The 15,985-nt window shown below is 37.2% G+C and overlaps 1 protein-coding gene across 3 annotated transcripts in view; it reads right to left on the bottom strand.

Moving 5' to 3' along the window:
- Positions 1-15,985, bottom strand: part of HGF (hepatocyte growth factor) — a 192,195-nt gene that overhangs the window by 113,939 nt on the left and 62,271 nt on the right. For 2 of the 3 annotated variants that reach the window (XM_073619566.1, XM_073619565.1), the window contains exons 5-6: positions 11,985-12,127; positions 7,020-7,140 (exon numbers count right to left, since the gene is read on the bottom strand). In XM_073619566.1, the coding sequence (XP_073475667.1) occupies positions 7,020-7,140; positions 11,985-12,127 (264 nt within the window). The remainder of the gene's footprint in view (positions 1-7,019; positions 7,141-11,984; positions 12,128-15,985) is intronic. The other variant, XM_073619567.1, reaches the window with a different exon arrangement.

Genomic DNA, 15,985 nt, shown 5'->3' with positions numbered 1-15,985 from the left:
ACCTCTACTGTCATGGTACACACAAAAGGTGGAAAAAACATAATGAAACCATAAGTCATGATGGACTACAACAACACCATGGGAGGTGTTGACAGAGCTGACCAGGCCATGACATTTTATCCAGCCATGAGAAAGCAACAAAAAAAATTACAAAAAAATCTTCAGGCATCTTCTTGAACAGTGCATGTGGCATGCCTTCATTCTGATAAAAAAAGGAGTGACAAGCCTGTGGTTCATGCAGACTTTGTTTGGAAAGTTGCCGAACTTATATTTCTCAAGCACCAAACACCAACGACTGTAAATAGATCTGGACGTCGTGCTGCTGGCGTTGTGAACCCGGAACACCTGACTGGTCATCACTTTATGGACCACATTCCACCAACGGAAAAGAAGTCAGCACCCACAAGGATGTGTGTGGTTTGCTGCTCTAAGCGTGACGACACTGGAAGGAAAATCAGAAAAGAAACCAGGTTATATTGTCCTGATTGTGACATCGGACTTTGTGCTGTACCATGTTTTAAAATTTTCCATACCCAGGACGTTTACTGAAGCAATATGACTACTAATATTACACCCTTGTTTGGCCCAAAAAAAGTCAGTGTTTTTGATTATATTATTTACTAAAATTTGTTGAATAAAAAGTATTATTATTATTATATTATTATTTGTTATTATTTATAGTTATTTATTATATTATAATTTATGATTTTGTGTTTCAAACTTTATCCTACCTGGGATCTCTACTAGACTCTGGTTTGGACAGATTTAAGTGAGTTATCCCTAAGAATTACAGGCCTACAATATAAAACGCCAAATTTCCATGCAAATTAATGGTACCACTTTCCGAAGCAAAAATCTGAAATAATCATACCTCCAGGGAAGTTAATTCCCTCTTCTCAAGAGAGCATAAATTCAGCTCCTCTAATCTTTCCTTATAGCTGAGCTCCTCCATGCCCCTTATCAGTTTGTTTGCCTTTCTCTGCACTTTCTCCAGTTCCCCAATAGTCTTTTTGTGAACTGGTGCCCAAAACTGAACTGCATATTCCAAATGTGCTCTTACTTGTGATTTGTACAATGGCAAAATTATATCTCTCTCTGGAGTCTATACCTCTACTAATACAATAAAGGATTTTACTCACTTTGGAAACTGCTGCTTGGCAGTGCATGCCATTATTAAGGTTATAATTTACCAGAAGACCCAGACCCTTCTATCCCATTGATTCCCCCAGTTTTATTAACCCTAGTACGTATGAGGCATACATATTCTTAGCCCCCAAGTCCATAACTTTACATTTATCAACATTAAACCTCATTTGCCACATAGTTGCCTTGTAAGTTGGAGACATCCTGTAAGGACATTATTCCACTGCATAGCTCAGTGTCATCTGTAAAGACTGAAATTGTACTTTTAATCCCAGACTCTATATCATTTATAAAGATGTTAAAAAGTAAGAGTCCCAACACTGAACCTCGGGGTACACCACTAACAACCCCGGACCATTCAGAGTATGAATCATTGACCATTACTCTCTGAATATGATCTTTTAGTCAGTTTTCTATTGATTTACAAACTGTTAAAAACCAGACAGCATTTCTAACTGTACTGTATCAAAAAAAAGTTTGGGCTTTACATACACTTTAAGCCTCATTCACACAGATGTACTTATGCGTGTGCCCATTTGAGAGCTGTGTTTGCCTACATAGGGATGCACAGATATTCTGTGCATCCCCATGCATGCAATCCCATTCATGCCATTTGGAGTGCAGAAGCTACACAGACACAGCCACTGCTCCCAATTTGACAGCAGTGCAAGTGCAGGTGAGCTGCCCCGTACACAGGTAGTGTGCGTTTTGGACCAAGCACCAACACTCACATGGGTGGCAAAGTGGAAGCAGTGGCTGTGTCCATGCAGCTGCTGCACCCCAATAATCAAGAATGTGACTGTCTGTACAGGGATGCATGGAACACCTGAGCATACCTGTGCAGACAAACACAGACCTCACATAAGTGTAAGTATCAGTACGCCAAAAAAGGACTTTAAGAAGGACAAATATTTCTTATTTTTATTGTTGAAATCATGTGTTAAGCACTTGAGCTCTTCTTTAAAAACACAGTAGGAAATAGATAGACCACCTATTCACTTATGTTGTCAGTTTAGCAACACCTTGGAGAACATTTACTAAAGCTGGTGCACACAGAATTTGGTGCAGCTGTGCATAGTAACCAATCAGCTTCTAGCTCAGTTGGTTCAGTTACGTTTTGACAATACAACCTATAAGCTGACTGGTTACTATGCACAGCTGCACCAGATTCTGTGTGCAATAGTTTTAGTATATCTCCCCCACCGGTACAGACGTGCTGTTCTGGAAAATCGAATTGGGTGCAGTTTCTGGGAAATAAAGTACTAAGGTGAAATACAGAAAATACTAATCCACTGATCTCAATTAAAAGGCACCAAGTAAAAAAATATTTCCCCTACTTAACCTGTCAAATATTTTCTACATTCTAAGTCAGTTTTACACAAAGCAGCAGTCAAGTTTACTTTATTCTCAATCTGCATTTGTATATTCATCAATATGTCAGCATAATGAAGTGCAGCATTGGCTTCTGAAACATATTTTTTCAATTAGGCAGGATACAAAATTGTGTTCCATATAAATCTATGTTCACTGCAAAAAGTATAACAGGTCCATCTTTGTACCATGATCCACGTCTTTGGTGTAATACACCACTGTTTTATATCAGATGTCAGTTTTATGTAGAGAAATCCAACTTAAGATTCCTGAGCTTTTAATCTGCTAGCAGATAAAAGTATATTGCTAAATTCTTTGTTGAAAGGGAGTCTAGAGAAGAGAATTATGAGTTCTCCCAGATTATAAAAATGTATCTGTCCCACTGAATAAAGATCCTAAATTAAAGGTAACCATGAACCAAGAATGATTCATCAGGGAAACCCCCAAGTTTTTAATAGCACAAGAATAAATAACCTAACTTGTTTACAGTGATGTTTTATACAGTTCTGATGGATAAGGCCAGACTTTCTAGGCATTCCAGGTTTACCTTGTATCTGTTATTCCCTCCACTGGGAGTGTCAGAAAAAAATAAAAAAGGTTACTTTTTATGTGAGATTATCCTTCATTCATTATGTATTGAGGTGTTACCTAATCATGTTTTCTGTCATTAAAAATTGGAAAATGGGGTTTGTTTAATTGTACAAAAAGGAATATATTGTCCAAAATATATGAAATAAGGAGCAGATGAGAATCTTGCATTACTAACATATGTCCTGTACCTGATCCTCATTTAACCGAGCCCTGGGTTTGGTTGGACAGGAGTTTGCAGATCTTCAAAGGAGTTCCGATGCTGAACTCTAACCCCATTAAAAAAATCAATAGATGTTGAACCCATTTTCTGGACAAATATGGAAGAGATTGTATGGCGGGCAGTCTGACACTAATACAGTAATCAGTGCTAAAAATATGCATTGTCACTGTACTAATAACACTAGCTAGGAAAGGTTTAACATCTAGAGTGATCAAAGTGTTAAATGTGTGCCTAATAGTGCTTGGTGGGTTTAGTATGAGGTGCTTTTACTAAGGGATGTGCCATTTTTTATTCCCTGCTTTGTAGGGAAACAAAAACAGTCACATCCCCACTGAAAGGACAGAGCTCTGTATTGTTTACATTGACAGAGTTCTGTCCCATCTTTCTCCTCTCCGATCAGCTGATACCGATGGTTGTCCATGGGACGGCACGCACTGATCGGCTTGTGCTGTGACTAATCACAGCACAGCTGGCACGCTGGCGTCATGTGCACACCCTCTACCCAGAAGTGTTGGATCACATACTGGGTACTCCTACGTGAGTCAGTCAGCAAGCGGCTACAAAGGAGAAAAAAGTCCCCCTAATAATAGTATCTTAATCTAAGCATGCAGGAAAGAGGAGGATGAGTGTGTTCCCCCAGAACCATACCAGACCTTATGCCCTTAACATGAGAGGGGTGCTAGGCCAGGAAGGACCCTTTGTTCTCCATTTGTAATGCAACATGGTGTGACCAAAGCAACATGAAAATGTATTACACTGAGTATAGTTTATAATGATTGTATGAATACATATTTGTTTACATAATTTGTTATGCATATATAAAATTTAGATTTAGCATATTCTCTGAACAGTGTACCTAATTTGATAACACTATGAAACAAGAACACTACATCAATTTTCCTGCCATTTTAAATGTGACTTTATTGATGTTTATTTGCCTGATACATTTCCTGGTCAGTTTAAATGAAAGCTTTAAAGTCAATATTGAATTCAGCATTGATATGAAATTCAATCCCCTGGGTGGTGTGATGGACGTTAGGAAGAAGAGAAAATGACATTTGTGTATGCTTAGTGTCATAGCAGATTATATTCTCAAGTAAAGGATTAATCTATGACTGGAAATCACTATGTTGTTTACCAAAAGCTTTCCATTTTTTCTTGACTAAAAGAAAACAATATTGTTTTCCTCATTAGCAAAACAAATGTCAAGTACAGTATGAAAAAATGTTGCATTACTATCACAAATTCTTAAATTTTGCAGCTCCCGGTATACACGATTCCAATTTTTGAAAAATATGTCTGAACACCAGTAGTATAGACAATACAAAGGCAATGCAAATGACCACTCTAGACAGAAATTTCCTGGAAGTTTGTAAAATCTTTGAGTCTGAGTGTTCAGTCATTCCCTCTTCCCCAAGAAAAAAGAATGCTGTTTTCACTCTGTCTGCAGCAAATGAATCCTAGAAGTGCAACGTAAAGATGCAGCAGCTATGGGTATTTGCCAGTTGTTTTGCAAATGGCCATATTTCATAATTATCATGTAGATATTTCCATTTTTAAAGTGTTTCCAAAGTCTCTGTGTTTTTTACCTTAATGCATTCTCTGCTTTAAGGTAAAAAATACCCCACTAATTACTATGCTCCTCCTCCCCCTCAGACACTTACCCCAGTCCTCTTTCGAACCAGCACTCCACCTGTCTGCAGCGCCACTCTCCCCTCTTTCTCTTCACAGGACACAGCCCCATTTGCTCCTGCTGCTCAATCAAATCCTGTAAGGAGTATATGGGGGGGCAAGCTTTGGCTATGGATGCACACAGCCCAGCTTGGGAGCAAACTCACACAAGTGCCCCTACAGCAGCCAGCTTGCTATGGGGGCACTTGGAAGAGAGGAGGAGCAGAAAGCATCAGGAGGAGCTAAGTGACCTGCACAGAGCAGGTAAGTATAGCCTCTTTTTTTTATTTTAGGAATAGCCTTTAAAACCACCTGAAATCTAAATTTGAAACACTGCTGTAATCAAATAAAATCAGCTCAACTCTGTTCTATATAAAGATGACTAGTAACTTTCTTTCTGATAGAAGAAGCTAATACCAAATATTTGCAGTTCAGTCATGCTATTTTAATAGGTGGCCATCCATATTGCCAGTTATCAGAAGCTAGTATGATTATTCAACTAGATATACAATCAATTGTACGACTTTCAGGTACAAGCAAGACCTATTTGAAAGGGAAGCAACAGGTTTCCAGTACAAGGGCTGGGACTCAATAAAGGATGAGCAATGCTGGCCTGCAGCCTAGTGCATGCCATACTTAGCTATGTTCTTTCAATTTTAAATTATTTCATCTGGATTTTTATTGCAAAAACAACTGAGCAGATCACATCAACTTACCATAAACAATTTCAATTTAGAAGAGATGGTGGTAGGTTGAGTAATCGATTTAAATGTTTTTTAATGGAAATCTTTTTGAAAGAACTCATAGTTACCAGAGCAAGAGAGATGAGAGAAACTACGTTTATGGGTCACCAAAATGTTGCCGCAGATCATTGGACTAAATTTGTAAGGCCTCATTAGAGATGTGTTTAAGCGTGCAATGTGATTTAAATTGCTTCAGATGGTTACAGAAGTTCCTTTCAACTATGCTGATTTTGTGTCAGAAAATTGGACCTTATTGGCTCAGATTATTTTTTAAGCTTATGCTGTCTGAGCTGTTCAGTGAGCAAACTTGAGAGTTTTCATTTCATAAAACTCATAATTTTATGGCAAAATTAACGTTGCCAAAATTACGCTGCTCATCCCTAATGGACGATATTAGAGCTGTTGTTTTCACAGCCTCAAAAAAATCCCACCTGACATATGAGCAGGGTGAACCCATTTATTTATAGACTACAAAAGAGGAAAGTCTGTAGTCTATGAATACCCATTATTCTGAGGAGAGCTGCAAGACGGCAATTACCACTGAGGCATTCGGTCATACCACATATTGAGGAACCCATTACCTGAGCACAGGAGAGATTTCTGGTTTTGAACCCATTTATTTAGCATCAAGGCTTTAAACACTACAACAGTTTTCAAACTTTTCAGACTTCATGATCACTGCTGCTGGTAAATGGACATTTAGAAGCAGTTGGGATTTTTTTCAGCTGCCCCTGAACTCTCATCTATGTTATTTTATCTGTACATGTACACAGGGTGGTTTATAGTAGTTTCTAGGCAGTTGAGTTTAGAAGCATTTTTTGGAAAGCAAAAAAATGTGTTCAGGACGGACATTCAGAGGCATTAGAAGCACCAAATGCCTGTAACAGCTTGTAAACGCATGTAAACGTGGCAACTCGCAATTCGTTTATAGGCGGCATGTAAAAACGGCAAAATGGATGTTTTTAAACATTGTTTACTATCTGTCAAGTTAAATTGTTCAGGAGAGGTTGTAAAACGTCCCATGTACATTAAGTCTAATCCTTCAAACTTCTCTGAACACAAGCATATTAACCCAGTGGTGGATCAACAGTCTTTTCTACAAACTATCCAATTAACAAAAACATTCCAGGAAGTTTACATAAGCAGGTTAATTAACTTCTGTTTTAACACTATAATTACTAGTTCATTATGAATAATATAAATAATGTGGCGTTAACATCCATAAATTCCTCATACATCATGGCATAGACTATTTTGCAAAGTGTTTTAAAAGTACTTACCGCTCAGGACGAAACTTGTGCTTATGTGGCCTCTGCAAATCCCATCGCTGACATTCTTTTCCTGTTTCTGTGTAATCCATCACCCCTCTGTAATGTTCACCGTTGCATGTTACACATTCCACTAAAAAGTAAATTGTAGTGTTTATTTAGCAAAAAAACGAACGTATGGTTACATTCATATAAAATGTCACTTGGATGCATGTCTGGGCCCTGAACTACAAACTGGCATGATTAACACATGTATACATAGCTAGATAGTATCCTGGTTGATGTCTGCAAGGTGATTTTCACTGTGAGAAAAAAAATACCTAAGTACTTTTGTCAGAGTAAAAAATTAATACAATTGAATATATGTCCCACATGCCTTCAGACAACCCCAGGAGCATCTAGTATGCAATTTCCAACACTCTGTAGCAATATAAAGTGCTGACCTGATCCCTCCTGCCTTCCTTACCTTCCTATAGTTTATAACCTTGATGGCTAAATTTAATGAGTTTCAGAAGGGTGCAGGAACCAGCAGCTATCAATATTGCTAAGAAATTATGGAATTTCCTTACTAGAGCACATATGTTTTTTGGGTTCTTGGGGCTCTGCTGAAGATTTGAAAAAGACAGTACATTAGCTTGGTGCTTTAAAACCAGTACCAGACATTTATAAATGGGTTGATATACTAATGGCAAATAGTCTGTTTACTTTGCAAGGAGAGATTCAATCTGCAAGGGAATTTTCCCCAGAGCTTAGTGAATGTGGTGAAATTTCACTTTTGGATAGAATATTCAATCACATGCATGGAAAATAAAATAGAGTAAAAAAAAGCATGTTTGCTTGCACATGATTGGGTGATGGAAGTCAGTAGAGCTTCAATTATTTCACCTTCACCTGGGACAAACTTCCTTTCGAAGTTTAACTTCCCCTATAAAGTGAACAGTCAGTTTGCCATTAGTAAATCAACTCCATAGAGTCTGATCACAAACATGACATGCAAACCTCACCTAAACCCCTCCCCATCTATACTTTAATCCAATTGTATCACAAAAAAATTCATAAAGATTTAAATTTAATTGGACAGCTATTGGACAACATTTGGGCTGAATTGTAGAGTAAGGAATGAAGTAAACTGAATTATGCTGTGGGCTACAATTATCAGTAAATTGACAAGTGCATTGTTAAAACAAATAACCATTGAAACAACACTGGCTGTGATAAGTTAAGTAGAACAAAATACATCAAACAGTGGCTTAAGGATATGAGCTACTACTATTATTAACATTTATCAATTTTTGTAAAGTCATCCTGAAATCTTGCTAAGAGCCTGAGATATCTTTTGTAATTTCAAACATCCCCCAAAGGAGACGTGCTTTTGTTATTTCAGTCCTGCTCCCTATGTTCCCATAGGAGTTGTTCTTACATCATACCTTGTTATGTTTTGCATTTAAGATCTTAAATTAGTTTATTTAATTTCCACACTGAATTAGATACAGCAAGCTGACAAAAGATTGCAGTGACTTTCTGGGAAATCCATTACGCATTGATTAGTATGGAGCCTTTTACATTGTAGTATGGGGCCCTTTTTTGTTACTTTCTCTCTAATAACTAGCAACACATGGTAAAAGATTGGAGTCTTCTTAATACTTAACAGTAGAGAACCACTGTTGAGCACAACCCACAGATATTCAATGTTCTATATGCCACATTTGATTGCAGGGCCTTTGAATCAAGCAATCCTTTAATAAAAATGTAGCCTGTTTATTAAGGAAAATTTAAATCTGTGCAAAAGGGAAAACATTCATTTAAATTACCCATGCCCAAACCATGCACACAAATGTGTTCATTTATGTTGAACAAGCAGTAAATATATCTAAAACAAGCCATCATTCACCTCTGTAGCTGCAAACATTGCAGAGAAATCATCTTCAGATTTTACGACAGAATTACTGAAATCTTAGCTCTTATGATATTTTCTATTATAACACAACCTTGGAACCCTGTCTGTCCTCTCTACCAGTGTTTCTAAGCTGTTAGACATCCACTGAAGCTTGAAGTTAATGTATTTGTTATGATTTTTGAGTATCTTGTTAAAAACTCTTTTACTACTTGTTAAGAATATGTATTACATTTCTGTCAATAGTCTGGGCACAGGTGAACTTTAAATCATTAAAATGGAATGGGTTTGGGTTTTCCATTACCAGATGAATCCTGGTAATGGAAAATCCAGGCTTAAAATTTATAAGAACCGGCCCGGGTGAGGATGGAGCTGGATCCCTGGACAGGTGAGTGTCCTATTATTAAAAGTCAATTAAAGTAATTGTAGCTACTGACTTTTTTTTTAACAGGGTGAAGAACCCCTTTAATTTTATTTTATTTTATGGCTTCCCTTTAAAAGACCTAAAAAGGCTTTATGTGGGTGGTGTTTTGAGGGTTTCTCATTTATTTTGGTGGGTATGTTGGCCTTTATTTTAGATTAAACTGTAAGTTTTTGTTTTCTTTGGTTAATCAAAATGCATTATTGATTTGAAATCTCCTTAAAGCAAAACAAAAGGCAAACCTTTTGAAAAAAGGCAAAATGCTGGGAGATCTTTCAAGATTTTCCACTAGGATCTGGGGATAAGTATAGAGTAACAGCGAGAAAAAATTCTTCAGATAAACATACCGTATTTATCGGCGTATAACACACATTTTTTTCCCCTGAAAATAGAGTGCAAACAGTGCGTGTGTGATAAACACCGATATTTTCTTTACCAACGAGGGCAGGGATAGGGTGGTCCACCCCGGGTGCCACATATTGGGGGGGTGTCAGGCCAGCCACCCCTCCTCTCCTGGCACTGCCAGCATATTCTAAAGTTAAGAAAAAATCACTGCCATGCCTTTTCTTATACATTGCTCCTCCTGTGTCACTGTCATTGTAAAACAAAGCCTCTAAATACCTCATTAGCTCCGTTCTTTGCATTCTCTCCTCCTCCTCCTGCTCCTCCTCCAAGTGTAGCTTTGGATTTGAGGAGAAGAGCGGTCACGTGACTGTCCATGAAACATCAGAGGAGAGCAGTCATGTGACTGGGTCCATGAAAGAACAGGTCGAATTAAGTATTTAGAGGCTTTGATTTACAATGACAGTGACACAGGAGGAGCAGTGTATGAGAAGGGGCTGGCAGTGAATTTTTTCTTAACCTTAGAGTACGCTGGCAGTGCTATCCCAGGAGGTTGGGGGGGTCTCCTGGGAGTTCAGGGGGGCTGTATAATTAAAGGGGCTGTGTACTGTGCAGGGGGAGGGGGCTATGTAATGTAAATGGGCTGCATATTCTGCAGGGGGGTCTTTGTAATGTAAAGGGAGCTTCATATTCTGCAGGGGGTCTTTGTAATGTGCAGGGTGCAGTGGAAAGTTTTTTTCTCCTGAAACTTCCCTCTTAACACTAGGGTGTGTGTTATACCCCAGTGCGTGTTATACACTGATAAATATGGTAATTTGTTGCTCTATACAGAAAATATTTATGTTAAAGGCTATTAAAGTGATTTCTACCACACATTTGTATGGATTTGGTAAGACATTCAACAGCGTGTGTCTGCAGCTATTGTGTTTCCTCAGAACCACCTGGTTTTAATTTAGAAAGTAAAACTGCCAAACCATAGAATACAATGGTTATAAAATAAAAATGATGTTGCTAGAATGTGGTGAAGCCAGTCTTCCTTTTGTTTTCTTTATGCAGTTCCATAACTTAGTGCTGAATGATTTCTGAGGAATTGAGTACGTTAAAAAAAAAGAATATGTTTTATGTGTCAGAATGTAAATTCCATTAAAACAAGTTTAAGACTGTGTATTTTACAGTAAAAGCTTTATATTTAGCATTTCTAAAACATGTTTTAAACACACCAGAGGTGCATTGATTAAAACAAATTACCAATCGTAAACTTTTATATAATTTTGAACAACACAGTATAGCAAGCTGCTAAAGTATACATTTTTTGGATGGAGTGTGGAAGGATTGTGCAGGCTGCGACTGTTATCCCCATCTTCTGAAGATGCTGGTTGCTTGTCTTTCATGCTATTCCTCTACTTAAAGTTGTTGACCAAAAAAAGAGTATACAGGTATACAGATCAGGAATTCTGACTTCAACCTGAATTTGATTGTTGCAAATTTGTCCTAGACCACAAACATCTGAATCTACAGGGTGGGCATCACAACCAATTAGATTTCAGGTGATTGCTAATGCCTTTATGTACATTTAATATAACAAATGATTCATCTTTTTAACTCAACTTCCAGAGATAAGAGGACGGCAGAACAGGTGACAAGTACATTACTCTAGAAAAGCATTTAGTAAAGGATTCAATTAAGATTTGCATATTAAAGCAGAAACCGTTGTCAATGTTGTAGTTTTTTTTTCTTTTTTTTTTTTTGTACAATAGTTTTTGTAAATTTGATCACATATGTTACAGTCTGATTGTTCAGTTACGGTAACACAAAATGCATGTATCTTATAGTCAACACAGAAAATTGAATTGGTTGAATTTTGGTCTATCTATGGCTGTTCCCAGTTGACAGAAGTTGTTCTAACAATTGACTTCTGTACAATGGGACTGATGGAAAGTATTGTTGATCAGCTGGCTGTGGCCACCGATGGGGGGACTCCATTAATCTTTTTATTCGATCAGCCCCTCAGCTGATTGAAAAAAATGCAACATCTGTGGCCAGTCTTACATATGTTCAACTATGATTTTCAACAGGATGCAAAAAGCAATTGTGTGCCACTAAGGTAGCTAATCCTATTTCAGATTTCCACAGTTAGTTTTCTCTGCTTAGGCTGTTGCACATTGCTTTTTGCCTCATGAAATAAAAACTTGTATTAGTTTCAACCACATAGAAATGTTGACAAAACCAATTTTTTTGTGGTCAGAATAAGTCTTTGACAATGCCCTACACTATTTCATAACATGTGTTTAATGTAATAAGAAAATGAAATAAATTCTACCTTGTGAGCACAAAGGAATGTCACACACTTCATGGCGAATCTGTGGGTTTTGAGTAAAGCACCAAGGCCCTCCTTCTTCTCCTTTTGGATTCCGACAATAGTTTTCCGTGAGATCTTTACCACGATAGCTCGAATGCAAAAAGCTAGTTTTAAAATGACATTACAGCAAACGTTGTAGTAAATCTTAGTACTACTACTATAGCATATCATTCATGTGTTTTGTGACTGTAACTTTACTCTAGTATGTCTTGCTAAAACTATACTATTCATTTTTCACCTATTATATGAACTATGTCTCTTATGTGTCAGATACGTCAGTGGTAATTTAAGCCATTGCTGGAGTCCCATAATTAGCAATATCAATTAGCAGATGATACTGTAAATATTATTAATTAACAGTCTCATGCTTGTAACAGCTGAAAGTATTCTTAGGTAATATGCTTCTACTGAAATTATGTGTAAGACAACGGCATACATTAAAGTAAGGTTACATAATAAGTCACTACACAAGCTACTAAAATATAGAAAATAAAATGATAGAAAATACACAGTAAATTATGTAACAAGCATAAACACAAGACTACGACAAAAAAAAAAGGTTTTATTCCATTTGATAAACAGTGTATAAAATGTAAAATAAATAAATAAATATAATGAATACATGAAACTAATATTAGATTACAGGTTGAAAAAAAAATATATCATGTAATGACCTTAATTATACGATGAAAAGTTCAGTTTGCAGTAACCCTTAGCAACCAGCCAAATGGAATATTTAATCCTGTGACTGTAATAAATGACTGATTTCTATTAAATTGCATTAGGTTAAGATAAACGTATATGCCCACCACACACACAAAAATGTTCTACCAATTTTAACTTCTTTTACCAGCTTTTGATTACAAAAAAGTGAACAAAATAACTCCGCTAACCAACATTCCTACCATATAGATTTAATTGATGCCCTTTGATAAAGTCGTGATGACCAAATGTGGCGTCAGGGTGTGACCTCACGGTGACCGGAAATTATGTCACAGCGCTATGCGTTCCAAGACCAAGGGAAGCAAACAGGAAGGAGGAAGTGCTGGATGCTGAGAACAATACGATCTACACCGGACTATACCCCGTCCTCTCAATCCCAGGGAAAGTGGACAATGTAAGCTTTTTCAGTAACCGACCTTGAGCTACATGACCACTGTTGGATTGTCACTGCGTTTTGCTTTATTGGATTTTATATACCTGATTTTGCAAATACATTTTTAAACGGAATTAGACTATGTGGAGTCTCTCTTACATGCATATGGATTTCGGAGATGGTTTTTGAGCTACCCTATGAGGATATCCAGAATATACAGACCATAGGATGTTGATTGGGGCTTGATAATCTTTGGGTTCTGGTGAGTGTGAACCCCTTGCGGGTGTGTGGAGCACGCGGTGGAAAAGTGTTTGGTGAACGGTGCACTCATCAACTATCTGCTGTTTACATCCTATATATCCACTTGATTTATTCCTAGTTTGTTTTGTTTGCTTTAAAATCTTTAAAAATATGTACATAGTAGTGACTTTGTACTAGCCTGTCAGTTTTATATCAATTGACTGATGGGAGCTCCACTTTTATGTTTTAATTGTTACTCTATTAGAGTTTTAATTTTTACATCTAGTCTATAGATTTAATTATGTAAACTGTAGGTGGTAAGTTGTCTTAGTCCATTCAATATTTTTTTAGATCAAAGCTGGTCAGCAATAAAGTTATATTTTGTATTGTCAGATTATTCAGTTTTGTCAACAGCTATAAAATAGGAGTGGCATCTTACTAAGTGTCAATAAAACAAAGTCTGTAAGATTAAAGCAATTGTAAAGGTAAATGTTTTTTTAAATAACAAACATGTCTATACTTACCTGCTCTGTGCAATGGAATTTCACAGAGCACCCGCAAACCTCCTCTTCTCGGGTCTCCCACCAGCGATCCTGCCCCTCCTCTCTGTCCAGTGCCCCTATGGGAAGCTGCTTCCCATAGGGACACTTGTGAGTGCAACTCCCAAGCCCTGCTGCTGCGCCCATTGACACAGACAGCGGGAATCGCCCCTGTCCCCACTCTCTCCTCACTGACTTTGATTGACAGCAAAAGCAAAGCCAGTGAGACCTGGATGTGAGGGGAGAGAAGAGTTGCAGATGTGAACAGCGCTGGATCAAATAAGGGCTCAGGTAAGTAAAAGGGGTGACTTAATACAATTTTAAAAAGGGGGGGCTGAGGGGGATGCTGATACCTAAACATTTACTTTAATGCAAGGAATGCATTAAGGTAAAACATGTTTAGGCTTTAGAACTATTTTAAATCACCAACTGCATAAATGTTGGGATTTAATGAAATTGTTAAAATTTAATAACTGTTAGCTTACAACTTTATTATATGTCATATACTTTTTATACCATATGTTACATCATTCACTCTTTTATATCATATGTTGTTTGCTTTAGACAAAGGCAAATGTGTTGTGGTGCAGTGGTTTACATGTAATAGTGCCATGCTACTCAATAAGGTCAAGTCCTAGACAGGACACATGGCTCTCCATGTGTATTAGCAATTTCACATAGTATTACACTATACAATAGTAGCAACATCACTTACATATTATATATTGAAAACAGGCATTGAAATGTTGACAAATACAGATCACAGTACAAAAAGGAAAAAGTCTCATGTACACAGTGAGCTTGACCTTTCTCTAAATGTCGCACTTGTGAGTACACACACAAGAACAGGAAATAAGTCATTAACAAGAAAGGGGCTGGCTCAATTTTTAGTTCTGTTTTTTTTCCACAAATTACATAAAACAGATCATTGTTGCAAACCAGCCTTGTAAAATAAATGCAGAAAATAGTCCCAAATTATAATTTCAACAGAGGACATTCCTTTACATAAACATGGAAACCACCTTCTCAAAAGCAGATGTTGTAATGATGTCGTTATGTGAATTCCAGCCCACACATTAACAAGCAACAAATGTTCATATATTTAATTATTTCCCATAATTGATTTGCACATCAGTTTGTACTAATGACATCATCATCTTTTTTTAGGGTAAATAAACAAAATTGTGTGAGGATACTTTATTTGTCAGGTGACCTTTGTAAAACATCACTGTGTAGTATGCTGTGAAAGCAATAGTAATAAAAGTAGTGTTTCATAGTTCTAAGAGCATATACTCATATTCTGGTTCCACGTTGAATTTGCAAAGTCACATTGAGTGACAACTGTTGACTTAGTGTGCTTGGTATAGGAAATTTAAGGTTTTCGGATGATGGACTTTTTAGGCATAACACAGTTTTATAAAAAAATAATATTTATTACAAATTTAAAATCAAAACAATCACATAGGTTTCTCATATAATTCAATCACAAAAAATAGCCTATGAGCATGAATAGCACAACACCTATATGCAATATAGTCAAACCCCGGAGGACCAGACTGATCACTCTTGAAAATTATAGAGCTTGACGAGGTAGCGTGTCATAAAGTGCTCAATTCTGCTCTATATGTTGCACGTAAGGAAACGCTTCTTCAGAAGCTATGGCGAGTTATTCAATCATAGGTAAAAAAGGGAGAGAAGGGGTGAGGCAGAGAGTAGTATCCTCAATGATGGTAAAGATTCATAGTGATTCAGAGGAGCTTAGGAAGGTAGCACTTCAGGAACCATATAAATTTAATCTAGAGGGTAATTCTATGCCACTATCAACAATTAGAAAGTGGTCTTTGAGATAAAAAATGGTGCACAGGACCGCTATTAAAATGCTGGCTTGTTCAGTGTAGGGAATCCTCCCATTGTGTACATGCCTAATAGCCTATAAGTACCGGTCCCTTATACACTGAGTTCCTGGCAGAGTCTCCTCTTACGATCGCACCGCACAAGTAGCAAAGGCTCTGAAACACTGTGAATCTTTACCATCATTGAGGATACTACTCTCTGCCTCACCCCTTCTCTCCCTTTTTTTACCTATG

Source organism: Aquarana catesbeiana, linkage group LG03 (assembly GCF_042186555.1).
Source record: "Aquarana catesbeiana isolate 2022-GZ linkage group LG03, ASM4218655v1, whole genome shotgun sequence".
Classification (NCBI taxonomy): Eukaryota; Metazoa; Chordata; class Amphibia; order Anura; family Ranidae; genus Aquarana; species Aquarana catesbeiana.
This window is presented reverse-complemented; position numbering and strand designations above follow the sequence as displayed.